Genomic DNA, 27550 nt, shown 5'->3' with positions numbered 1-27550 from the left:
GAGCTCAGTTATAAAGTTTAAACATGTGACATTACTTTGCTACAGCAAACCTTACTGAATGAAGCAAAAAAAAAACCTTTTATTTTCTGGTTATACAAAAAATCTGTGAAAAGTAATGTCTTTGGTTCAATATTCAACTTTTTTTTAACCTGTTGTGAGTAAAAACATTTTTAATCTAATTGAGTATTTTGAGATTATGAATGGAATGGCCTAAATTTTTCCAAGTAAATTGGTTACTGCAGTGAATCATTCACACCCCAGGGACTATGCTTTCAGGAGTGAAAGGAAACTTTCTCTTCTGCAGGTGAAAAATTTCAGAATTTTTTCAGCTAAGTCACAGGAGGAGTCGATATGAAAGAGTTTAACAAAGCAACTAAATATACTTGAGGTGGGGGGGAATAATTGAGGGGTAGGTTGAGAGTTGTATCAAAGGATGGTTCTTCTAGCCTGTTGCTCAAATTATTGTAATTTTCTATGTTTGTAGTGTTTCAAGGTTTCAAGGCATTTCTGATGGTATTGCATTTATAATACGAATGTTGATCGAAGGCCGTCATCCAATCCAGCCCCACTTGTTTTAAAGTGATCATACTGAGCGATTTGTTCTGCAGGAAGGAAATGACACTTTAATGCTAATGAGGCAGTTGACAATTACACTCCCACAAAGAATTATTATTATGACAGTTGTGGAGGTGTTGATTAATTGTTTATAATCTCGTTAATCCATTCAAAAGTTTGTATTGAGCATAAGTAATTGCCAGATTCGACATTCAGCCTGTCCGTTTCACACAGCCATCATGTCTAACTATGACTTGGTGCTTCAGATACTGCCCTGCCACAGGTGCAATTGTTGACCTCATTTCCAGAACAGAACATTCAAATGGGTTTGTATTTTTTAATCCATCACCTCAGCATCCTGCATTGGTATTAACTGGACGTGGAAATTAGTGACAGAAATGATTATGGACCCATTTAAAACGGTTTGAGACATCCCTGTACAAAATTGAAGCAGTGTGTTACAGGGCCCATTTTATGACAGTGATATCTTGTCTGATACAGCACCTGTCATGGTGGAATTTGGAGTGCACCTGTCCACTCAGTGAAATGTCCCTGCACTGTCTATTGGTTGAACAGTCCCAACAGAAACTGGGGACTGTTCGCAAAATAACAATGGAAGGTTATCGGGGAGGTTACGAACATAGGAATTAGGAGCACCAGTAGGCAAATTCAGCCCTTTGATCCTGCTCTGCCATGCAATCAGATCATGGCTGATCTCTCCCTGGTCTCAAATCCACCTCCCCACCTGTTCCCCTTATCCCTTTTTTAAAATTAGAAATGTATCTGTCTCCTTCTTGAAACCATTCAACGATTCAGACTCCACCGCGCTATGGGGCGGCGAGTTCCACAAATTCACCACCACCTGCGAGAAGTAGTTCCTCCTCATTTCAGTTTCAAATCTACCGCCTCTTGACCTGTACCTGTGACCGCTTGTTCAGGATTGCCACGTTGTCTGACTTCTTAGAGCACTGGCTGAAGAATTGACCAAGTCCAGAGAAAGCAGTAGCTTGCCCTGTTGCCCATTGATACTGCATCAACAAAGAAAAAGCAGTTATGGAGAAATTAGATAAAAATACATGAAAAGCAAGAGTTGGAGTCTCCCCAACAGATTGTTGTTTGTGTTATTCCATGGATTAGTTACAAGGTTGTCAGGTAGGTAAGAGTTGAAGGAGATTGGTGAGAAAATGTGGGATGTGTTGGTCGCCATATGGTGCTTTTAATAGCAACAGTGCAACATGGATTGAGACTAACAGTTTTCATTCCTGTGTGAGTTGTGCATTGGGGAATGTGAGAATAATATTTAGTGAACGTGGAGTTCAAGTGAAGAGTGTGGAATATAATGGCAAAAATGATCATTGAATTGCCAGAAATGAAAACATTTATAAACAATGTTAGAGTGGTATAGAGTTGAAATAACTGTTAATTTCAATATAGATGAGACAATTGAATCAGCAAACTGCATTGACTTCGGTCCCTGCTGCAAATTTGTGTTCTCTTTCTCCCGAGTCTCGACTCCATTCAGACTGCTTGCAGCCTTGGATTCCTATTTGACTCTGGTCAGAGTTTCTAACTCAACCGTGTTAATCTTGGGAGTCAGATGTACATGTCAAAACCTTTGAGTGAACTGCATTTGGCTGTAATCTGCATATATAATTCGAGATATCACGTAGACACAAAAAGCAAACTTTGCAAGTGTGAGGTCTGCGTACATTCATGGTGGAGTGCTTCTAGCGTACCAAAAGATGACTAGAACCACCCAATCAGAAAATTTCCTACCCTACATGCACAAGCATTTTTCTATAAGTTATTTACGTATTGAAGTTTGATTAACATAGGAACATAAGAATTAGGAGTGGGAGTAGGCAATTCAGCCCTTCAAGCCCACTCTGCCATTTAACACGATCTTATCCTGATCTCAACTTCACTTTCCTGCCCGTTTCCCGTAGCCTTTTATCCTGCTTTTCATCAGAAACATATCTATCTATCTCTTGAATCTGTTGGTTGATTCTGCCCCTGCTGCACTCTGGGGCAATGAGTTCCACAGATTCACAACCCCCTGAGAGTAGGTTTTGAACCTACCCCCTCTCACTTTATATCTATGACTCTTATTCAAGACTGGTCTACAAGGGGCAACATCAGTTCAATGTCCACCTTATCAATCCCCTTTAGCATTTTATATACCTCGATCAGATTCCCCCCCCCCCCCCCCCCCTCATTTTTCTGAACTCCAGCGAGTACAAATTGTTGCTAATGTGAATGAGCAATGGGTTTTGTGCTCTGGCAGCCTTTGATTACAATTAACAGAGGAACATAGGAATTAGGAGCAGAAGGAGGCAAATTCAGCCCTCCGAGCCTGCTCCGCCATACAATCAGATCATGGTTGATTCCTCCCTAGTCTCAAATCCACCTCCCCACCTGTTCCTCATATCCTTTATCCACAAATTCACCACCCTCTGCGAGAAGTAGTTCTCCTCATCTCAGTTTTAAATCTACCGCCTCTCAATCTATACCTGTGACCTCTTGTTCTAGATTGCCCCATAAGAGGAAACTTTGGTCTACATTTACTTTATCAATCTCTTTTAAAATTTTATATACCTTGATCAGATCCCCTCTCATCCTTCTAAACTCCAGTGAGTACAAACCCAAACTGTTTAATCTCTTCTCATGCGTCAACCCTTTCATCCCTGGAATTAACCTGGTGAACCTGCTCTGAACTGCCTCCAATGCCACCACATCCTTCCTCAGATCAAGAGAACAAAACTGGATACAGATGTGATCTCACCAACACCCTGTACAATTGCAACAACACTTCTCTACTTTTATACTCCAATCCCTTTGCAATAAATGCCAACATCCCATTGGCATTTTTTATTATGTGCTGCACCTGCATACTGACTTTGTGTGATTCATATTTTCATCAGTTAAAATAGTGGATGACTTGGGTTGAAGTTATGGGAACCAGTGAATGGTTGGTCATGTTTTAAGAGGAAGATGATATTGTGGTTAATTGTAGTGGCCTGTGAATCTGCATTGGTGTCAAGTAGTTGGAGAGGCTGAAGTATAGGACCACTGAAGTGGCACATTTTCTTGCTATCCTGCTGGAGAAAGATGCTGAAAAAGCCAGAGACGTAAGACATGAACTGTAAGTTGGGGAGTTTTCACAGAAATGGGTGGCAAGCTCTATAGGAAAGATACTGCGGAGACTAAAATTGAACTGAAGTGAACAAAGCAGCAGTTCTTAGCTTGGTTGTAAAATAGGGGAGATGGTGCTTTAGTGCTAATGTCACTGGACTAATAATCCAGAGACCCAGGCGAATGTTCTGAGGACACAGGTTCAGGTCCCACCTTGGCAGCTTGTGGAATTAAAACACAATTAATAAATTTGGAATATAACGCTAAACGCATAATGACGACCATGACAACTATCATTGATTGTTGTAAAAATCCATCTGGTTCACTCATGTCCTTTAAGGAAGAAAATCTGCCAGCTTTATGTCTGGCTGACCTGTGACTCCAGTTGAGTCTTAACTGCCTTCTTCAATGGCCTAACAAGCTACTTAGTTCAAGGGCAATTAGGGATGGGCAGCACAGAAATTTGGGTTGCACAGTTATAACAAATAAGCTGAATGCCCTTCGTGTTGGTGATTTACCAGAGCAACTGCACCATGCTAAATATTTGCATACAATACTCATTAATAGAGTGGCAGCTTTTGGAAATAGTCAAGGACAGAATCTCAATTATTTCACAGTTCCTGTAGGTTATGTGAAGTTATTGGGAAAGAATAACAACTTATTTGTATTTTGTCTGAACATAATGACCTTTCCAATGTGCTTCTTTCACAGGAACATTATAAAGCAAAATTTCACACTGAGTCACGTGTGATATTAGGGCAGACGACCAATACTTTAGTCAACAAGATAGGTTTGAAAGAAAACCTTCAAGAAAGAAAGAGAGTTTGGAGTGGCAGAAACGTTGAGAGTGAGAGTTGCAGAGCTTGGGTACTAGGCAACTGAAAGCACAGCCATCAATGGTAAAACATGTAAAATTGGGGATGTAGAGAGGCCGGAATTATCTCCGAGGGTTGTAGGGCTGGATTAGATTACAGAGATAGGAAACAAGGACAGGTTCCAGGTGCTCCGGTTTCCTCCCACACTCCGAAAGACGTGCTGGTTCGGTGCATTGGCAGTGCTAAATTCCCCCTCATTGTACCCGAACAGGCGCTGGAGTGTGGCGACCAGGGGATTTTCCACAGTAACTTCATCGCAGTATTAATTTAAGCCTACTTGTGACACTAAGAAAGAAACTTTACATTGTTCAACTAAGATTCAGTGTAGGTCAGAGCGGGCCGATGCGGGAATCTACCTTGATGTGAGTTGGGACAAGGAAAGCAGAGTTTTATGTGGCCTCCAGTTTATGGAGTTGAGAATATGGGAGGCCTGCCAGGAGTGTGTTGTAATCATTAAGTCAGAAGGTAATGAAGGCATGGGACGAGGATTTCAACAAAAGATGAGCTGGGGTGGAGTTGTATGATGGTATGGAGGTAGAAATAAGCGGTTTTAGTAATGACGCAGTAGTTGGAAGTTCATCTCGAGTTCAAACGATGGACCAAGGTTTGGTCCCCAATCTGCTTCAGACTTAGACAGTTACTGGGAGAGGAATAGAACTCGTCGTCAGGGGGCAGTGTGTGCTCAGGATTGAAGACAATGACTTTGATTGTACCAATATTTAATTGGGTGAAATTTCTGAGCATTTAGCAGTGAATACCAGATGAGCAATCTGACAATTTAGAGACAGTGGAGGGGCTGAGAGAGATCATGGTGAGGTAGAGCTGTGCAATGTGGAAAGCTTAACAGGGTGGAGTTCATCTATTAAAGAAATGGGAAATCATCATAACGTTGCATTCTGCTTTGCCCTCTTTGATTTCCCTTCTCTCACTTCTGTCAATTTCATCCTCCATTATAAATTCCAATGATTGTACATATGATGGATTTTGCTGATTTGAAAACCTGTTAGATCATAATTATAAAATTTGATCCACTTGGCTTTCCACCCTATATGTGTACAGGTTCAAGAGAGCCTCTCTTTAAAACAAGGTTAAGAGCTTGGGTCTTGGTTTATCAGCGGCTCAGTTCTTCAAGTTTTAAGTCGATCTCACTTTTTTCTCGCTGCTTTCCAGTATTCTTGTGGTGTACATTATTTCTGGATTCAGCCTTCTGTGTTACCTTGAATATTAAAAATAACTTTAGCTGTTTTGCTATTCCTTCTTTGGCTCTCAATAGTTGTTCTCTCTACCTATACCCCTGCTTTACTTGTCAATTACCTAAAAGGCATTTGGGAAGAATACCAGAGGAAGGAAATGCAGAAAAATGTTCAGAAAAATATGTTTCCTCGCAAGTAAAGAAATGTTGTTATTTCTGTGTGTTCTCCTAAAGTATTTTCTTTGCTGCAGTCACCAACACCTGAGTGCAAGTCTGAATCAGTACCAGTACCAGGGTAACCCTAAAATATGGCCGCACTGTAAACCGTGGAGGAAGCAAATTCCTCACTTTTCAGTGTTTGACATCCCTCTCCCTGTGCCACCATTGAACATTTCCATCCCCCCCACTCGTAGCAACTAACACCCCCTGTTATAAATACGTAGTTCGTAGTAATATTTTAGATATTTTTTATTTCTGGAAGGAGTAAGTCTTTACTGTAGGAAATTGGATAAATGCAACTAAAGCAGCTTGATGACTATTGCATTTAAAAGGTTGGGCCATGTTAATTTATGAGGTAGTAAGCTAGTACGGTACGGTCATAAAATAGCTAGTGGCACTACCAAGCTGGAGTATTGGAGATGAGATGTCTACACTGTTTGCAAAGAAGCAGACCAGGAAGTTGTCTTGTCTTGGGGATTAGAGCAACAATTAATTTAAAAGCATTCAATGAACCAGGTGTTGTCTTAGAAATGAGTGGAGTTTAATATTCTAGGGTTTCAATTTATCTGTGTGTTTGCTGGCGGGAGAGTGCTCTGTGGCAGGAGATAAAGATGTTGCAGTTAGGAGGCTTCAGACAAGAAAGATTATTAGTTGGCTCTGTTTACTTGGGGCTTAGGAAAAGCCTTGGAGCTGAGAAGGTAGCAGAAGGTCATGGACTCCATGATTGAAAGGGTTACGATTCAAGAGAAGCTCTGGGAGCCATTCATAGCTTGGTGTAGCTGAGGAAATTGGAGCTTGGTGAAATCCAGGGGCAGTGAAACTGACCAACTATTGAAGAGCTGAAATTGCGCAAGTAAGCTGAGGCTGGAGTTCAGACTTGGAAATCCAGGAGAACAGAGTCTTGGGAGACGAAATTGAAATCCTAAGAGGTGTGCAGTTTTTGAGGCAGTCCAAGTTGGAGCATCTTTGAGGGAATTCAGAGGCTTCATCTTAGAAAGTGAGAGGTTTGGAGTCCCTTGTAAGAGAGACAGAGTTTCAATGAGACTGATTGACTCAGTATTTACTGACAAATCCACGGGATCCGTCTTGGTCACATTCGCTATTTATTGTACAGTGTGATGTGTTTGAACACAGTTTGCCTATTAATTCACATGTGCCTCATGTTAAGCCTGGATGTTAGTGTGTAAAATAGATCGGCACAGTGGTTAGCACTGCTGCCTCACAGATTCAATTCCAGCCTCGGGTCACTGTCTGTTGAGTTTGCACTCTCTCCCTGTACCTGCATGGGTTTCCTCTGGGTGCTCTGATTTCCTCCCACAGTGTGAAGATGTGCAGGTTAGGTTGATTGGCCATGCTCAATTGACCCTAGTGTCAGGGGGATTAGCAGGGTAAATGTGTGGGGTTACGGGAATAGGGCCTGGGGGGGGATTGTGGTCAGTGCGGGCTCGATGGGCTGAGTGACCTCCTTCTGCACTGTAGGGACTCTATGATTCTATGATCATGTAAATTGTGTCATCTCCCTGACCTTGTGTAGTAAAATTTATTTTTGTTTGTTCAAAGCCCGTGGAATCTTGTGGCATTATTCACCTGAGCATGTGCCTTGGATCTTGAACTTTGTCTACTTTGAACAAAATGTTGCTGGCCCCTAAGCTGATCCTACCAAAAGCTTGGGGGTCTGGTCTCAGATCATAACACTCCCTAGTGCCAACCCCTCTTTTCCCCCCTCCAGTAATTCTTGATGGACACACTACCTGCAAATTGATTTCAAGTTGAGGGCCATTCTCACCCTTTCTCCTCTTTTCCCTACTCATCTGCCACCATACTCCTCCTTACACCCCACTCACTCACCCTGCTCCCTCTGCACTGTCACAATCCTGCTCTGTATCTTATAAATCTCTTTTGATATCTCCCCTTGTTTCCTTTTTTATAGGGTTGTAGATTCCGTCATTTTCTATTCCCGCCTGATAAATTGCTTTCTGTCTTTAATGTTAATGTTATAAACTCTCCCGAGACTTGACCCTGTAACATTAAAATTTAGCACTAAGCCAAAAAAGGAGACACTGGAACAAGTGACTGAATGCGTGGTTTGATGAGATGGATTTTAAACTAAACAACAGAGAGGTACAGATGCTCATGGTTGAAATTGCCAGATTCTACTGTGACATCTGTACCTTGTCTCCTTAGCAACAGTGCTTGCTGTCCTCACAAAACACAGGAGATGTATTTTCGTGCTTTTATGTATGTCGGTTTATTCAATATGATTTTTAAATAAAATGTCTGCGCACAGTGCAGACCAGCTAAAACATTTTCAACAAATTAGCCAAGGTTAAAGCAGCACTATCTTAAAATGGCCATGGGTACTTTTAAAATAGATTAAAATTTTCTGAAATATAATTTCTTCTTTAAGTATTCAGGAAAAAAATAATGCTGTTAGTAAATGGTTGTGGCAGCCCGCACAGGGTAGGTTGCAGAGTGCCCCTTCGTCCTGAAGACTCCGTTTCAGGGAATGTCTTGACTCAGGGACGTCTGCCAGAGTTAGGAACTTCTCAGCTAAATTACCTCAGTGTGATTCAAAGCAGGAGATAACCCTATCTCCCAGGCAAGGGCTAGGGGATTAAAAGCAAACGCAATACTTACTTTCACTCCTGTTCAAGAGATTGAATGACTTGTTTCAAGTCATTCTGCAGCAACCAAGCTGAAGAACTCCTGAATTTACCTACACTGTGGTAGGTGTTCCTGACTGATTTCAGCCAATGTTCTGATGTGGATGCTGCAGTTGCTCTTAGTACTGTGTTTTGTAAGATAAAATTAGTCAAGGTTCTGCTCCTCGTGCACAATGACCCCCCAAGTCCACCAATGTGAGGACCAGAACTTGTCCAAATATTGTCTTGTGCATTATGGTAGAAAGACTCACAACCCACCTAGAGCCACGTAATCACCTGGAAAAGGCAACAAAATAGATTAAAAATCCAAACTGGAGGGGGCAGGGGGTGGACATGAGTTCGAGAAAATTTGTCCCCAACTCCTTTAGGAGATCCAAACTAGTTCAGCTGACCATATTGGACCTAATTTATGTTACAGGGCATGTACCCCGCTGTTGAACAGGGCCAACTGTCCCTGGGGACATGCTGCGAATCCCTATTAACCACACAAACCATTAAACTGTTTCATAGATCCACTGTTCTCTGGGAAAAGAGAAAAACTGACATCCAGTCTAATTTGGCACTGATGTAACTTGGAAGCATGACCTCATCTATCCAGTGGAAATAATTTGTCCACATGAACACAATCTAGTCACTTGTTAATCTTATAGACCTCACATCAAATTGCCCAAATCTGCATTTCTCTAATACAGTAAGAAGTCTCGCAACACCAGGTTAAAGTCTAAAAGGTCTATTTGGTAGCACAAGCTTTCGGAGTGACGCTTGTGCTACCAAATAAACTGTGGTAGGTGTTCCTGACTGATTTCAGCCAATGTTCTGATGTGGATGCTGCAGTTGCTCTTAGTACTGTGTTTTGTAAGATAAAATTAGTCAAGGTTCTGCTCCTCGTGCACAATGACCCCCCAAGTCCACCAATGTGAGGACCAGAACTTGTCCAAATATTGTCTTGTGCATTATGGTAGAAAGACTCACAACCCACCTAGAGCCACGTAATCACCTGGAAAAGGCAACAAAATAGATTAAAAATCCAAACTGGAGGGGGCAGGGGGTGGACATGAGTTCGAGAAAATTTGTCCCCAACTCCTTTAGGAGATCCAAACTAGTTCAGCTGACCATATTGGACCTAATTTATGTTACAGGGCATGTACCCCGCTGTTGAACAGGGCCAACTGTCCCTGGGGACATGCTGCGAATCCCTATTAACCACACAAACCATTAAACTGTTTCATAGATCCACTGTTCTCTGGGAAAAGAGAAAAACTGACATCCAGTCTAATTTGGCACTGATGTAACTTGGAAGCATGACCTCATCTATCCAGTGGAAATAATTTGTCCACATGAACACAATCTAGTCACTTGTTAATCTTATAGACCTCACATCAAATTGCCCAAATCTGCATTTCTCTAATACAGTAAGAAGTCTCGCAACACCAGGTTAAAGTCTAAAAGGTCTATTTGGTAGCACAAGCTTTCGGAGTGACGCTTGTGCTACCAAATAAACCTGTTGGACTTTAACCGGGTGTTGTGAGACTTCTTACTGTGCTTACCCCAGTCCAATGCTGGCATCTCCACATCTTCTCTAATACATACAGACCCAGCTCTTGTCTGGGTGGCTGAGGTTAAGTTGATCGTTCTCTACACCCCAGCTATGACTGTAACACTATCTTCAGCACTCTCTCCTTTCCTTCTCTATGAATGGTATGCTTTGTCTGTATAGTGCGCAAGAAACAATACTTTTCACTGTATACTAATACATGTGATAAAATCAAATCAGGTGTTTTAAACTGGGAGTCAGTCTTGTGGCCCTTCTCTGCAGCAATTCCAAAGCCACAATATCCCATGTCCTCTAAGGGGACTAAACCGGGACACAATTTTAAATGAAGCTGAAACCTAAGTCTTTTAAGGCATGTTTTGTGTTGCAGTGAATTGTCCTGTGATGCAAGCGAGTACCCTATTAGCTTTGAAAGAGTTTTACCACATTGGTATTATCCAGCCTACATTGGAGTTAGTGTGCGGAGAGAGCAGTGATGCTCAACACGACAAAATGTGATCTTTTTTCTCATCATTCTCTTTCACTGTGGGGAATATAAGGAAAGTTATGTGATGACTCTGGGCAGCCCTCTGCCAAAAATAGACTGAGCTACAGACTGTGAAAAATCTTGCAAGTCCCTAAATCTGGGGAGTGCTGTGGAGTGAGTGATTGTTGACCATTTTGTGATTTGTAGGGCATGCCCATATGAAGTAGCAGTTATCTCATTAAATGTTTCAGTGCAAGATTAAAAGTCACACTTTATAAAGCGTAGTCAGAAGTAAAATATGAAACTCTCAAATAAAATGCAATATTTATTTCATAATATTGTGTTTGTCGCATCTCTTTACATGTCCCAAAGTGCTTAATCTAGAATGCACTTTGAAAAGTAATCACAGCAGCCATGTAGTATTGAAAACTGAGATGAGGAGCTACTTCTCGCAGAGGGTGGTAAATTTGTGGAACTCGCCGCTTGGTTTCAAGAAGGAGATAGATATATTTCGAATTTTTTTTAAAAGTGAGGAAAGAGGGATATGGGAAACAGGCGGGGAGGTGGATTTGAGACCAGGGAGAGATCAGCCATGATCTGATTGAGTGGCGGAGCAGGCTCGAAGGGCTGAATTTGCCTACTTCAGCTCCTAATCCATTATTAAAGAGGAGATAGCAGGGCATCTGGATAGAAATGGTTCGATCAATCAGACGCAGCATGGATTCATGAGGGGAAAGTCGTGCTTGACGAACATGTTGGATTTTTATGAAGATGTGACTAGGGCGGTTGATGGAGGAGAACCGGTGGATGCGGTGTTTTTGGATTTCCAAAAGGCGTTTGATAAGGTGCCCCATAAAAGGCTACTGAAGAAGAATAGGGCACACGGAGTTGGGGGTAGTGTGTTAAAGTGGATTGGGGACTGGCTATCCGACAGGAAGCAAAGAGTCGGAATAAATGGGTGTTTTTCCGGTTGGAGGAAGGTAACTAGTGGCGTGCCTCAGGGATCGGTACTCGGGCCGCAACTATTTACATTTATATAGATGATCTGGAGGAGGGGACGGAGTGTAGGGTAACGAAGTTTGCAGACGACACAAAGATAAGTGGAAAAGTGAATCGTGTGGAGGACGGAGAAGATCTGCAGAGAGATTTGGACAGGCTGAGTGAGTGGGCGAGGATATGGCAAATGGAGTATAACGTTGATAAATGCGAGGTTATATACTTTGGAGGAAATAATAACAAATGGGATTACTATCTCAATGGAAACAAATTAAAACATGCTACCGTGCAAAGGGACCTGGGGGTCCTTGTGCATGAGACGCAAAAGCCCAGTCTGCAGGTACAACAGGTGATCAAGAAGGCAAATGGGATGTTGGCCTATATTGCGAAGGGGATAGAATATAAAAGCAGGGATGTCTTGATGCACCTGTACAGGGCATTGGTGAGGCCGCAGCTGGAATACTGTGTGCAGTATTGGTCCCCTTATATGAGGAAGGATATATTGGCATTGGAGGGAGTGCAGAGAAGGTTCACCAGGTTGATACCGGAGATGAGGGGTTTGGATTATGAGGAGAGGCTGAGGAGATTGGGTTTGTACTCGTTGGAGTTTAGAAGGATGAGGGGGGATCTTATGGAGACTTATAAGATAATGCGGGGGCTGGATAGGGTGGAGGCGGAGAGATTCTTTCCACTTAGTAAGGAAGTTAAAACTAGAGGACACAGCCTCAAAATAAAGGGGGGTCGGTTTAAGACAGAGTTGAGGAGGAACTTCTTCTCCCAGAGGGTGGTGAATCTCTGGAATTCTCTGCCCACTGAGGTGGTGGAGGCTACCTCGCTGAATATGTTTAAAGCGCGGATGGATGGATTCCTGATCGGTAAGGGAATTAAGGGTTATGGGGATCAGGCGGGTAAGTGGTACTGATCCACGTCAGATCAGCCATGATCTTATTGAATGGCGGGGCAGGCTCGAGGGGCTAGATGGCCTACTCCTGCTCCTATTTCTTATGTTCTTATGTTCTTATGTTCCTAAAGCAGCAGCAATTTTATGTACATTAACCTCCGATAAAGAACAGTGCGATTAAGAAACAGCTATTCTGTTTTTGATGATGGTGATTGAGGGAAGAATCATAGGATCCCTCCAGTGCAGAAGGAGGCCATTTGGCCCATCGAGCCTGCACCGACAACAATCCCACTCATAACCTAAAACCCGTAACTCCACGTATTTTATCCTGCTAATCTCCCTGACACTAAGGAGCAATTGAGCACGGCCAATCAATGTTGGCCAAAACAATAGAACTCCCTGCTCTTTTGCAAGTCACACCTTGGAATTCTTAATGGTCATTTGCTTAGGATAAGATGCATTTTGGTCAAATGATGACACCTTGAGCAAGGCAGCACCCTCACAGTACTATGAGGCAAAATATAAAGAATAGATGGTCGACTGCTTAATAGATCAATAAGTTAACATCTTGAGCTGTACCTGAAATGTTAACTTTTGTTATTCATATAGCTGTTGATTGAACTGTTAAGCATTTTCTGTTTAAAAGCATCTTGGTTTCCCTACTTTTCCCAGTATAATTCTCAATAAATGAACATCACCTAAATTCCTAAACTGCAGCTGTAGATACAAAGGTAATGAAACATACTGCCACATTACATTTGCAAAACTCTGGGGTATATTAATTTATTGGTAGTTTCCTCTAACCCAAGGAAGGAACTGGAGTCTCCAATCTGCAGAGAAACATCTCCAACATCATACATTTAAGTGACCGATGGCTGTGTCTTGGAGTAATTAGCCTCTAATGTCAATTGGCCCTTGTGGTTGTGCAGTTTGAGGATAATGATCAGGGAATAATTGGACCAAAGTACACAGCTTCAAATTCATTTCATGTTTGGAAGTCTTACTTTATATTCCAATTGTAAATGCTTGTATTAGAAGGTGAATTATCTACGTAGATGTGCCATGCTACATTATATTCTCCGGTGGCACAGTGGTTAGCACTGCTGCCTCACCGTGCCAGGGACCTGGGTTCGATTCCCGGCTTGGGTCATTGCCTGTGCAGTGTCTGCATGTTCTCCTTGTGTCTGCGTGAGTTTCTTCCAGATGCTCTGGTTTCCTCCCACAGTCCAAAAGACGTGCTGGTTAGGTGCATTGGCCATGCTAAATTCTCCCTCAGTGTACCTTAATAGGTGCCGGGAGCTCAGATCGGTTTTAATTCTACTAACATTTCCTGGGTGACTGTTCCTGTAAGACTGACTGAGAGTATCAGATGGTTCCCAGTGAAGGGAAGTTGCCCAATGGAAGCTGGATTTTCCCAGGCAATTTCCTTGCAACTCTGACATTGGGGTTTCAACAGGGGGGTCCCCCAGTGCATATTTGGGGGTACCCCCTGGGTACAATGCTGGGGAGTTGGAATTTATGGGCTAAGGGATGAGGTGTAGGAATTTAGGCTACAAGCTATGCTCCACACGTGAGTTGAATTCAGTCTAGATTAAGGTGATAAAAATTTGCAACACTGACTCCTAAATGAAAAGGTAACCACGGTTTCAAACAGAAATTATGTTTTATTTTAGAACGTACTCCTCCCTGTTGAAATTCTTTAAGCTTTTTTTTGAAACCTGGAAGCATGGGAAGCTTTCACCATGGCAATTCCTTGGCCAATCGAAGTCAACTTGACAACCAATCAGCACCTTTTTTTTCCAGAGTATAAATTGTTATGATAGCTTGAAATTTGGTATTCTTGCTTTTGTCCAATGAGTGCAAGATGAAAAACTTCGGCAACATGTCGCTCTTTTCAGCAACATTCAAGTGGCACATTGCCAAACGACTGATTATTTGTTATTATTTATGATTGATTGTTTCTTTGTTTAATTTCATGGAATTTCAATAAATTCATGGCAGTTTTAAGTTCAAATACTGTCAATTGATAAAGTGCTAACACAATAGTGATGAAAATAACAAAGCTTGAAAAGGTTTGTTCACATTCATTTAGTGTCAGTCTCTCTGGACCACAAAATTTACCTGTCTGAACAGGTAGGTACACCCAAATAGGATGCCAAAACTGAAAACTAGAGAGCGGTGTTTAAAAAAACAAGCCATGCAGTATGTAGGACTCCCTTCTGAGGGTCCCTGTGATATTGTGACCTGATGCTGAACCACAAGACTAAAAACATTCCAAGTTTGAATTATCACTGCTAAGTTCACCTCCTGCTTAGTGTTTACCTAACAGCGCAGTGGGTGTACCTACGCCACATGGATTGCAGCGGTTCAAGAAGGTGGCTCGCCACCACTTTCTCAAGGGCAATAGGGATGGGCCTGTATGTGATGAATACAGGCCAGTGATGCTCTCACTCCACAGGAACACAAAGAAAACTTCACTCCTTGTCAAGTGCCTAAGATGTCTAAAACAGAGTCTTTTTAAAAAAAAGAGAAATGTTGTTGATCATGTAGTGTCAGCCAGGGCATAATGGGTAACACTTTCACCTCTGGATCAGAAGGCTACAGGTCCAAGCTCAATGCCAGAGAGACGAGAGCACAAAATCCAAGCTGACTATCCAATGCAGTATTGCACTATCAGAGGTATCACGCATCAGATTAAACTGAGGCCCTATCTGTCTGTATTTGTGGATGTAAAAGACCTCATGGCACTATTTAGAAGTCATGATGTGGAGACGCTGGCGTTGGACTGGGATGTTGAGACTTCTTACTATTTAGAAGAACAGAGGAGTTCTTTAGTTAGTTTACTTATTCGTGTCACAAGTAGGCTTGCATTAACACCGCAATGAAGTTACTGTGAAAATCCCCTCGTCGCCACACTCTGGCGCCTGTTCGGGTACACTGAGGCCAATCTCCCCAGTGTCCTGACCAATATTTATCTCATCAACATCACAAAATATTGATTATTTGGTTGTGAGTATGTTGCTATTTATGGGATCTTGCTGTGTGAAATTTGGTTATTGGTCTACTTTTTGACAGTGACTGCACTTCAATACTTGATTGGTTGTAAAGTGCTTGGCTTGTGAAAAGTTCTATAAAAATGCACGTCTTTCTTCTTGAAATAAACCGAGTGGCAGCAGATGATAGGCCCGATTTTGCCTTAATGACATTTTTTGAAATTTACCAGAGAGGTTCCTTTTGAAGAGCTTCTTCAGGGGTGACACCAAGTCCTGTGCTGCCAAACACTAGGATAAGATGTTGAAACTTTGCTTCTCCCCCTGCCCTTTCCCTACATACAGCAAATACCCTGCATAGCCAGCTACACCAGACTGCTTTCAAGTATCTCCTGGCTTTATGCTAAAGGAGTGGGATTAAGAGAAGTCAGAGAGTACATTTTCCAGTTACAGAAGAAGGATGGCAAATTCAGGATCAACAGGCAGAGAAATCAGAACATTTATATATTTTTTTAATATGAAAGCCCCTGGAATGCAGCTCTGTTTGATCATTTTCACTCCTGTTGTGCTGAGGTTTGTGAAGATGCAGCAGCATCTGTGATGTGAAGGACAACCGGGACGTGCTGTTAGCAGATGAACCTCTGTCTGCGGACTATTTGTGTGCACTGTGGGCCTGCAGCTTTCCTTGCTCGCTCTTCACAATGCTGCAGTTCCACTTGAGCAGGCAGCTCTTCGTTTCGTGGCAGACCTGAAACAGACTGTAAAAGGCTACTTGAATTTAGCCCTTTGGGTGTTAATTCCCGAGACTTCACATAAATGCTTTTAACTACATTGTACACCCGATGATTTAGGCTCATAGTGTAAGCATTAATAAGTATCACTGTAGTAGTCAGTCCTCTTGATCTAATTGATTTCCTGTTGATATTCATCCTGTGTATTATAATGAGCTAACCAGCACCTTGAGTACTGCAGTAATGATTCTACATCAAATCCAGATATAATCATAGAATCCCTACAGTGCAGAAGGAGGCTATTCGGCCTATCGAGTCTGCACTGACCCCACAACCCAACCAAGGCCCTATTCCCGTAACCCCACATATTTACCCTGCTAACCCCCCCTGACATTAAGGTCAATTTAGCATGGCCAATCAACCTAACCTGCACATCTTTGGACTGTGGGAGGAAACCGGAGCACCCGGAGGAAACCCACACAGACACAGGGCGAATGTGCAAACTCCACACAGACGGTGACCGGAGGCCGGAATTGAACCTGAGTCCCTAGCGCTGTGAGATAGTACTACTTCCACAAGCTTTAAGACTGACTTACTTCAGATCTAATGTGGGTGTTCTAAAAGGTGGCCAGGTTAGTCAAGCCTGTACTAGTTTGTAGTACTCGGGGCAGTAACAGATATTTGCAATGGGCTGCATTTGAAGTGAGTTTCATGAATTTGATGCCAGGATGATAAACGGAAGAAGTGCCTATCTTGGGGAGGGATGAAGAGACAAGAACGTAGGTATGAGAGCTTCCCTTTGTTCCTGCCCAGTAGTTGAAGGGACAGCTTGCTATTCATGGTTGTTGCAGGTCTGCCTGAATTGGATATCCAAAGCTGGAACATACAATCCCAAGGCTTAGAAAGTCCCACCTTTCAGACTGAAGGTGGGATGGGAGGAGGTTGATGACACAAAGCAATTGTGATTACAGCTGAACAGAAAAATAAGAGAACATTTTGTTAAAGCGTGGATTGTGTTGGGCTCCCTCCCAAGAGGCTGACTGACATTTTGGTGTGGCACTGAGTCACAAGACTATAAACAGCTGTAGTTGAATCCATGGCCAATGCTGAATTCACTTTGTGCTCAGCATTCATCTCACCTCCTTGTTATCAGCCTGACACATTCTGCGGGAGGAGTACTGTGGCTTGTTAAGTTGGGGGATCTCGGGGTTGGTACAGTGACTGGATCACTGTTGAGCCTCCGAGCCTCTGGTCTGTGAATGGTACACCACTCATCAGTGCTTTCTAATGATCCCAGCTGAAACAAACAGTTTGTCAGATGTAAACTTGATCAGACTTGGCCATAGTACCCCTCTGATATTCACAGGTAATCTCTGTTTGAGCTCATGCCTGCGAAATGACTTGGATGAGATATCCAAGAGCTGATGCTGACCTAGGGGGCAATACCCATTATTTCTTGATGGCTTGTTTAAATTTACAGTGGTACAGAAGTTGTATTTTTTTTGTTGTTTGCAGGGTGACTACGACTGGAATCATGGAAGGAATGAAAAAAGTTAACCAAACATCGAATGGCCCCACAGAGCCAAGAGGCGAGCAGAACAGAGTGGCGTGATGGGCTAGCGACTGACACGGACGTAACTTGAGCGCTCTTCCTCCTTCGTTCTGTATGGAATATGCACAGAAAACACTCGATTCAGAGCTTAAAGAAGTGCTTCTGCACCAAATGAAGCTCAGTATTTTGATACGAAAACTAACATTCTTTGCGAAGTATTTGCAGTTTCCCAGTTGTCTGGTGCACAGACACCATTTGGTTCCAGAGCTGCTCATACCCACCCTGATGACCAGTTTAGCTCAAACAGCTCCAAAAGTAATTGTCAGCTTATGCAGCTTTTATCTTTATTATGCAAATTAATTTGGGTTGCGAGTTCCCTCTCATTCACAGAGAGCTGGTGTAGTTTCTGTCAGTATATTGATGCAAGTTTTCTCCATTGATCTGTGCACATTTTAAGGCTGAAAACCAGTCTCTTGTCGTAACTCTGTGGCCATAAATGCACACTCCAGGCTACAGAAACACTTCAGTTCCTCAGTTGAAGTTGTGATCCATTGACTTTTTTCCTGAGCCAGACTTAATGTACAGAATGGGTTCCAGTCACAAAGCAGATCATTTGCAGGAAGAGGGGGAAATGATAGTGCAACTCGCAACAAACGCAGGCACTGAAATCGAATCTGAGGGGCAAGAATACAACTCTAGTTTGCCTGGACACTCGAGTAAAAGTGCATTCAGTCAAGAAGCACTGAGTGGAAACTCTATTTTTTGCTTAACTTTGTATTCCGCCAAATGGTAATTTAAAAATTATAATTATTAACTGATTCATGACTAAAGATGCAAAATATCACTTGCACAGCGGCTGCTGAATTCAGAATGTGATTGATGGACTTTTTAGTGTATATTTGCTCTGCCCAGTGTGTGATTGAGCCAAACACACCAAGAATGTGCAAGGTTTGATCCTTGGTCTGAACTTAGTTTGCTGATGCCAGATGGCCATTACTTGTTGATCTGGTGTTAGCAGCCCTGGGCTGGGAAGGAAATGGAGGAAATCATCCAGGGTTGCCACTCTTCATTGCTGTCCAGTTATATGACATTCAGGTGAAGTATGGCCAATTGTGCAAAGTACCAGTGGCAACCAGCACTGTGAAACTTGGCCCCGAGTACAAATAGACACCGAAAAGCGAAGAGAAAATGTAGTCGGAAAGCCAGTACTACAGTTAAGTCTAATATTTATAACTGTGGGGTAGTCAGGCAGCAGCGAACGAGTTTAAAAAATACTTAAAATTAGATGCCCTAAACTGATCAGATTTTAAAATGAAATTTTGCATTGCTATTTTCTGAAAATTGAATTTAAAATCAGGCAGAACTCCCTGCAGTTTGTGACTCAGATCTTCCACTCCTTCAGCTCCTGGTACTTGGCTGCTATGTTGGTGTATCAGTGCAGCTCTTGGATTGCTAAGTAGTGTGTAGGAGTAACATCGTGAGGCTGAGTTGTCAGAAATATGCTGCGTAGAGCAATGCGGGCTCATTACATTGCATTAGAAAGGCGAGGCCTTTGAAAGCTTTAGCACACAACGGTGCAATCCGTGTGTGTGCTAAAGCTACAAAGTCAGAGGAAAGAGGTGAGATATTATTTACAAACCAATTGATGTATTGTCCTTTCTGTGTTTTTTTTTACTTTAAAAAAAAAAGTGTAGTTTTAGCCTGTTTTCTGAGGATTTAAAAGTTGGTCAGACCACTTGCTGGTGCCCGTCTTGATAGTACATAGCAGTGGGCAGTCTTTCTATGATTTGTTCCATCTCTCTTTTCACCTCCTTCCCCTTTTGAGGTTGCACCAATTTGTCCTCGATGCGGAACATCCCTGCAGGATGCAGCAGTCATCAGAAATGTGCTGCTTATGGCAGAACGAATGAGGCACAGCACAACTACATGCTACAACATGTTGATGCAGTGACACATTGAACCAATAGATTATTCTCGCTCAATGGGGGATTTAGATACTGAATTCTTACAGGTTATATTCCGATGGCAGGCAAGGTACTAGTCATTTAAGTATGTTCACCTCACTGACCCCATGTCCCAAAAGATTTTATACTTCATAATTCTCTTAATTGTATATGTCTGTTCAACAAAATAACTACCCCAGCCCCCTCAATCGTCCTGAACGAATCTTCCTGGACCCTCTCTTTCATTGGATTCTTGGCGGCATGGTGGCACAGTGGTTGTTAACACTGCTGCCTCACAGCGCCAGGTACTCTGGTTTGATTCCTGGCTTGGGTCATTGTCTCATCACATTCTCCCTGTGTCTGCGTGGGTTTCCTCCGGGTGCTCCAGTTTCCTCCCACAGTCCGAAGATGTGTGGGTTAGGTGGATTGGCCATGCTAAATTCTCCCTCAGTGTTAGGGGAATAACAAGAGTAAATATATGGGGATAGGGCCTGGGTGGAATTGTTGGTGCAGGCTTGATGGGCCGAATAGCCGCCTCCTGCACTGTAGGGATTGTATAATTGATCACTGCACAATGTGCCCATGAAATAATAGGCATTCATTTTCAGTTGTCTAAGGGAGAAAATTGGGTAAATTCCACTATTGTATTGTCTTAGATCTTGGAAAAGCATGATTAGGAAAGGGGCTTCAAGGGTCTGGAAGGGGAAAGAGACAGCACATATTCTTGTTTTGAACTTTCTTCTATGCAGTTTTTGATCTTTGATTTGTTTGTGTTATGAACTTGTTTGACTTAGTCATTTTTAAGTATATGGTGCAACAGTGTAGGACATTATGGGCTATTGTAACTTATTGTGTCACAGCTTGATGCTCTTTTCCATTAGAACTGGATTGGGTGAGGATGAAAATGAATAGGACCAATGCAAAGCATAATGATATATATTTCACAAAAGAACCTGAACTTTATTTTATGCCAGCACTTGATTAGTTCGATGAAGCAAATGGATTGATTCCCAAGAAAAGTAGAAGAATGCTGTATGCAGGAAGAAAATGGTTTCTAAAACCAAAAGGTAGGATCTCTATGATACCGAGAGGAAGCACAGTACCTGGTGTGAAACTGAACCAATAGGACAATCTTCATGTGAGATCACAGGGTGAAGTCTGAGCTTCAATCCCAATTAGTGCCATATTAGTTGATCTCGGATGGTGCATTGTGTTATAATTGATTTTCAGTTGTCCCAAATTAGGTAGGAGGACAAATCGAGCCAAGCTTCTGAAAGTGTGTGCGCGCGCGCATTTGAGAGTGTACATCTTTCGACCTTGGCTAGGATACTGAGTGCATAGCCCCTCCCACTCATCATTAAGTTAATAGTTAATTGTGATGTTCATGTGAAGATTGACTGCCTAGGCGGGTTACTGGAGGGTAATAGATACTTATAGCACCAGTCAAGACCTTCAGAGAGGTGGGAAGCAAATAGAAGGAGTGTGAAACAAATGAAAGGCATACCCAGCTGCTAAGAACAGCTAATGAGTTGTTAGACTCGTTGCCTGATGTTGTATTCAGTAATTTCATAAAGCAAATAATTGTTGCATTGTAGCCATGTCCATTTGTAAGTATACTTGTGGGGCATTGATAACAGGTTATTCCAATTGTTTCTTCAGAGTTGGTAGCATTGAATAGTAGATGTACTATTTGTAAATTGTGTAAGTTTTTATTTCACATGTTCATCTATAATCCGTTGAACTCATTGCAAATGAACTTTGCGAAGTTTATATCAGCAACAGGATAAAGCACTATGCTATTTTTTTCTGTTGGCTTGCAGAAAATTCTGTTTATTTATTTTTATTAATATATTGTAATTTCATGCCATACATTACATAGCCTGCAGGTTAGGTGGATTGACCATGCTAAATTGCCCCATAGTAGCCAAAGATGTGTAAGTTAGGTGGATTCGTTATGGGGATAGGGCAGTGCAGACTTGATGAGCCGAATGGTCTCTTTCTGCATTGTAGGGATTCGATGGTTCTAAAACAAGCGAATGAAAGTATCACCCGATGTTGCAATAAATCCCAGGGTCAACACCCAGTCAGTGTTCTGTTCGCTTAGGGATATATGGTTGGCACAGGCACTCGGATGTTAAGAGATGTTCCCCCTTTTGAGTGAATGTTTTTTTTTGCATTAGCATTAGGCGTTAATGCAAAAAATCATTATTGACTGTGATGTACCTGATTATCAAAACTGACTGATGCTGATGCATGTGTAGTATAAAGTCACTTGGACAGAATACAGGAGGGAGCGCTGATCCCTGTGAAACCATACTGAAACCATACACCAGCATGAACCAGAACGTTCAGAAAAAGGTGAGAAAATTGAGAGGGAATATCTTTCAAATCAGGTGCATGCTGAATTCACTGGTCACTAATATGAAAAAACAACTTGTTCAGAAAAATGAGCTGTGTTGTCTAGCTTGTCAGTTGTAGTAGCTATCACGGGGAGGGAGTCACAACTCCTCAGATGACTTGCAAATAATCGGTCGATTTCTTTCTCAAGAATAGTTTAGTTTTTTTTTAAGAACTGCCTTTGATCAGGTGCAAGATCAGAGTTGAAGGATTTGGCTCACTTTATAGATTATCTGCTTGGGCAGCACGTAGCACAGTGGTTAGCACTGCTGCTTCACAGCTCCAGGGACCTGGGTTCGATTCCCGGCTTGGGTCACTGTGCGGAGTCTGCACGTTCTCCCCATGTCTGCGTTGGTTTCCTCCGGGTGCTCCAATTTCCTCCCACAGTCCAAAGATGTGCGGGTTAGGTTGATTGGCCATGCTAAAATTGCCCTTAGTGTCCTGGGATGTGTAGGTTAGAGGGATTAATGGGTAAATATGTAGGGATATGGGGGTAGGGCCTGGGTGGGATTGTGGTCGGTGCAGACTCGATGGGCCGAATGGCCTCTTTCTGTGCTGTAGGGTTTCTAAGATTTCATACTCACACAGTATGTGTCCTCTGAACTCGCCCCTAAAAAGTAAAGCGGGATAGTCCGACGTCATTGGAGTGCATTACAGGATGGTGATGAATGAAATGGTGTCTGAAATTGCATTGGCACTCTGAGCCCCATGAATGGATATGTTACCACTGTACATTGTCATGTGTTCTTCTGTACATTTAATGGTTTTCCACTTATTAGTGTTAGGAGAGAAGAACTTCCAACAAGATTAGGAAAAATCTGAATTTGAAGTGGGCTCTCGCAGTCATCATGAGTCAAAGTCAAGTGTTTGATAAACCAGAGCAAAGCCATGGCCATGTAAGAAATTATTTCCTAGGATATCTTCAGTACTTTGTCGTCATTTTACGTTAAGTAAGGTAGGTGATTTGATGAGTCTCCTGCAGACAAAGTGTTATTTTACAACTGCAGTGTTCCAAAAACAATTTAAACAATCTGGCACTTTTTTTTTGCATTATGCTACAGCAAGAGTCTCAGGGACTGACCTTTTGTTGATTTCCCTGGTTATTCACCAAATATTACCATTGCTTGCTGGTCACAACAGAGTTTTACAACCTGAAAATTTCTGCCAAATCTCTTGTAAAACCTGATGGATTGGTGCAATTCTATTGAGAGAGCATTTTCAGCACCATTGTAAGTGTTCAGAACCGATGTAGCAAGTAGGCTTTCAATTTTATCGCAGAATTGATTTGTTCCAAACGTGACTTTGCATAGTAACAGCTTTAAGTCAGCATTCTTGTATGTTGCAAAGGGTAACCAAAGTAAGTTGATACATTATGGACAGTGTCCTGAATGATAATCAATACTGACAGCTTGGAGAGAAGGCTCTACTTGTCTCTAGTTGCCCTCGGTGATGTTGAATCATTGTTTTCTTGGATCGAGATTGGTATTGAGATTTTTAGTCATGCATCACAACTGCTGAGCAGGCAATATCCCAGCTTGATGCAGTAGAAATGATTGAAAATAGCCAAACTACTTGGCCTGTCAGTATAAGAAAGTTTTGTTTTGTTTTGATATTCTGACCTGAGATACCCCTTACAATACAAACCAAAATCTCTTGTGTCTACAAGATGGATTAAAAACATGATTGATTGAGTGTCTTTTGCTACGGTACCTCAGTGGTTGTGGCAACACAAAATATCCAGGCATGCATATGAATTGCAACTGGAGAACTGTCTGAATTATTTTCTGGTAAGATTCAATAGGGGGTAGGGGAGGAATAAAATTGAAGCAAATTGTGCACAGAACAGCAGTATCTGTTCTTTTCTGTATGTCAATTCCACTATTGAACCCCAGGGAAAATTTTGATACAGGAACCTGGACAGCCTCTCCGCCTAAAAAATCCTGAATCTAAGATGAGTCACGGTGCTGTTTTAGATCGAGCGCAGCAGGAGTTGGAGCAAGGAAAACAAGTGTGGTAAGAGTTGGAGAGAGACAGTGATGTTGATGTCTAATAGCGCAGGGTAGCGAAAGGGAGCAAAGTCTGAGCAGTGAGGAAATTTGATCAGTGAATGTTGAGGTGTGAACATTGCAGCATTAATTAATGCCAGATCTGTAGGTGATCAAAGACAAGTTGCAAGAAAAGGTGGATTTTTGCATTGAAAACGCGAATGGATTGAAAGGAAAATGATCAGGAATATGAAACATGTTACTTGTTTTTATCGCTCCTTCACCAAATAAATCAATCTTTGGACTCAACACACCATAGACATCTTCTTAAGAGAACTATTTAAAAGAAATATAGCAGCACATTAAGACTTAGATAGTTGGAGCATTCTGTTTGTAAGGACTATCTGTATACGAAACTGTTAGATAGGCTTGATTGTCACTAATTATTGTTAATTGTGCCAGTACAGATCTCTGTTGGTGTTGGAGTGCTGTGACATAGTGTAACTCCATCCTGTGATATTCTTTGAGAGCCTCGTGAAACCCATATTATGTGCAAAATATTCAGCAACCTGTTAGGCTGAGCCTCAGTCCTGAGCAGTGACTGAATCGCAGCTGCTTTGCAGAGTAGAATGGTTCCTAATCGAGGCCCAGAGAAAGGTAGCAGCTGTGGGACCATGGGTGAGGGGAAGTTAACCTGTTAATGACCTTTGAATTATCACAGCTATCATGTGTTTTAAGGGGAAGATGGTGCGCATCAACTTGGGAATGCTGTTCAATATAGCATGGATGCCGCATAGAGTACACTGCTTTGGCAGAATTATTAGAAATGCACAGTAACTGTATATTTTAATTCCTTCCCACCTGAAACCACACGTGGCAAATCAGAAGCGAGCGTCACGGTTGAATCTGTGGAGTTGTGAAGATTGCTTTCATTTCCATGCCCGATTTACATTTCCTATTCCAAACAGTCAGAATGAAATACCCTTTAAATTGGTATGAATGCACTTGACAATCCACCACCTCACTGATGTCCTGTTGGTTTATAATTAAGAGTTTATGTCACTTTGCGTGAAGTCTCCTACTTCCTTCACATATGAAGTTCCGAGAAGTGAAATACCATTCTCACTTAGGCAAGGTGCAAATTTATCCAAGTCATAAGCAGAACTCTTTGCAACCTCTCCCCTTGCTGCTAGAAATCTCCTCTCGCCATTGTTTGTTGGAAAAGACTGACAGAATGTTATCAGCTTGCTGCTTGTCGGTAATCTCATTCTTGGTTTCTACCTCAGCACTAGGTCCATTTTATTCAAAAGTCGGATTTAGTTAGAAATGGGATTCTCCCTCACGTGAAAATCAAATACAGTACAGTGCTGCCCTGGCGCTGCCCTGGCTGCAATGCTACTGATGTTTCACCAGAAATGTGCAGTTCATTCCTGAGGACAGATTTTGGAATGTCGGCTAACGCCTGGACTGGCTGATCTGCTTGTGATATTTTAAAGGAAAAGGGGAAGTTTGCAAATGTGGTAAAAGGTAAATCTAGTTTTTGTAAAGATGGCACCTGATTCCACGAGCAGCAGCAACAACCCCCTTTTTGAAAACACTCAAGAAGAAAAGCGATGACATGCTCCGATCATTCTTATTAAAAAAAAATCTCTTCTGCTGTGAATGCTAAACAAGCAAATGAATGTGTTAAATGAGTTAAGCAAATGAATCAATTACCACCCCCAGTTGTTCTTTCAAAATGCTGATTAACATGTATTAAAATATTGACATCATGAGCAAGGTCAAGTCTCTCCTCTCTCATACACGGTGCCATGTCACTAACTGGAACAATCTCGGTCTCCAGAAATCAGCCAGCAAATCTGTACTAGCACCAAACAACGGAGCTGTCGTGCTCCACTGATTTGTCTACTTACTGTGCTCCCAGTGTTACCCAGCTGCCCAGTGACAGGGGTTACGGGCATTTCTCTGGGGGGGGGGGGCAGCTGGAGAACTCGCAGGGTGACCAAATGTTGGAACAGGGTGGCTTGGTTGAGGAGGATGATTCGTAAAACAGATTTGACCAGAAAGCTGACAGGAAAATACATTGAAATGCCTGCAAGGTGACATATACGAGAAGGGGGAAAGAATTGCTTCATTTTTCAGGTTTTAACTGAAGCATTTCTAACTCCTGGAATCGCTGGAGATTTTCTTTTTTGCCTTTCAGCATTTTTAAGTTCAGACCAAGTGAAGGGAACCTTTAGAACTATTATATAGTGACAGTTGCAGAGCTCCAGGGCGTTTGCGTAACTGCACCCCCATGGGATGTCCATAAGTTTCCTGTTAATGATGTAAATATGTATAATTATCAGTAATACAATTTATTTTGTAAATATCTGTTTATAGAAGTTAAACTGATGCTAGAATATGTCTGTACTCAACCTGCTTTTGAGAACAGACAGGTTATGAAGATACTTATTAATTTTCAGGCAATGAGAACTGTAACCAACAAAATGTTGGCATTTTGACATGTTTACAAGTTACTTTCTCCTCCCCTCCGACTTCCCCTGAAAGAGACTGGCTTGGGCTGAGAGGGCAGATTGGTAACGCACTTGAATTTCTCTCTCTGCTGATGCTACACTGAACCAGGTGCAAGGTAAATGTGTAAGGGTAGTCTGCACGTGACTTTGGCTTCACCATCCCCTCCTTTGGGAATTATTAGGCCACTGCTCGGAGATCCCTGATTGATTCGGACTGAGCAAAAATGAAGGCGAAGCAAATGCATATTAATGAAGATTTTAGAACAGTTCAGGTAAAATGGCTTTGACCCTTCATGCACCAGCAGAATTTGAACTTTTTTCTTTTGAGTTGCTGCTTTCCCACAGCCTTGTTCATCTCTCGGCCCAGTACGAATCCAGCCCCACACTCAAGGCAGAAGCACAGTCATCCTCTTGGAGCTGCAACACAGGAAATAAGCAATTGCTTCACTGTAATGAACCTACAGATTAACAAAAGTAACTGATTTGCAGCAGTATCGTTGTGTCAGATCACAATGTGGGCTGGGTTCAAACTGGGGCTTGTTTCACTTTTATGGTTTGATTTTGATCATTTTGACTCCCAGCCGTTTCTAACTCTGCACATGTTGAACTTTTAAACACACTTTGGCTAAATTGGGATTAAAGGGATGGATTGCCCGCCATACCAAAGTTCCAAACATGCAACGTTTTTCCTTATCAGTATTTCATGATCTCTGGAGTAAGCAGTAGCTGCGTGATTCCTCACTGGGGAACAGAGGATGTGACCAAGTTATCCACTCCCCCAGGCCAGGCTGATGTACAACCCGATTGTAACAATTAAATCAGAGGTCCTGGGACAGATAACCTGCTGATCCCTTTGCAGAACGGTGCGAGGTGGCTAAGTGGCTA

At 42.2% G+C, this 27550-nt stretch overlaps 1 protein-coding gene across 1 annotated transcript in view; it reads left to right on the top strand.

Annotated features, from left to right (window-relative positions):
- gpr107 (G protein-coupled receptor 107) overlaps positions 1 to 20779 on the top strand; it is an 88258-nt gene extending 67479 nt beyond the window's left edge. Inside the window, exon 18 of the mRNA XM_078226304.1 lies at positions 17788 to 20779. Coding sequence (XP_078082430.1) covers positions 17788 to 17884 — 97 coding nt within the window. The 3' untranslated portion in view covers positions 17885 to 20779. The remainder of the gene's footprint in view (positions 1 to 17787) is intronic.
- The last annotated feature ends 6771 nt before the right edge of the window (positions 20780 to 27550 follow it).

The sequence above is a fragment of the Mustelus asterias genome, chromosome 13 (genome assembly GCF_964213995.1).
Source record: "Mustelus asterias chromosome 13, sMusAst1.hap1.1, whole genome shotgun sequence".
NCBI lineage: Eukaryota > Metazoa > Chordata > Chondrichthyes > Carcharhiniformes > Triakidae > Mustelus > Mustelus asterias.
The sequence above is the reverse complement of the archived record's forward strand: the minus strand, read 5'-3'. Positions and strand labels throughout refer to the sequence as shown.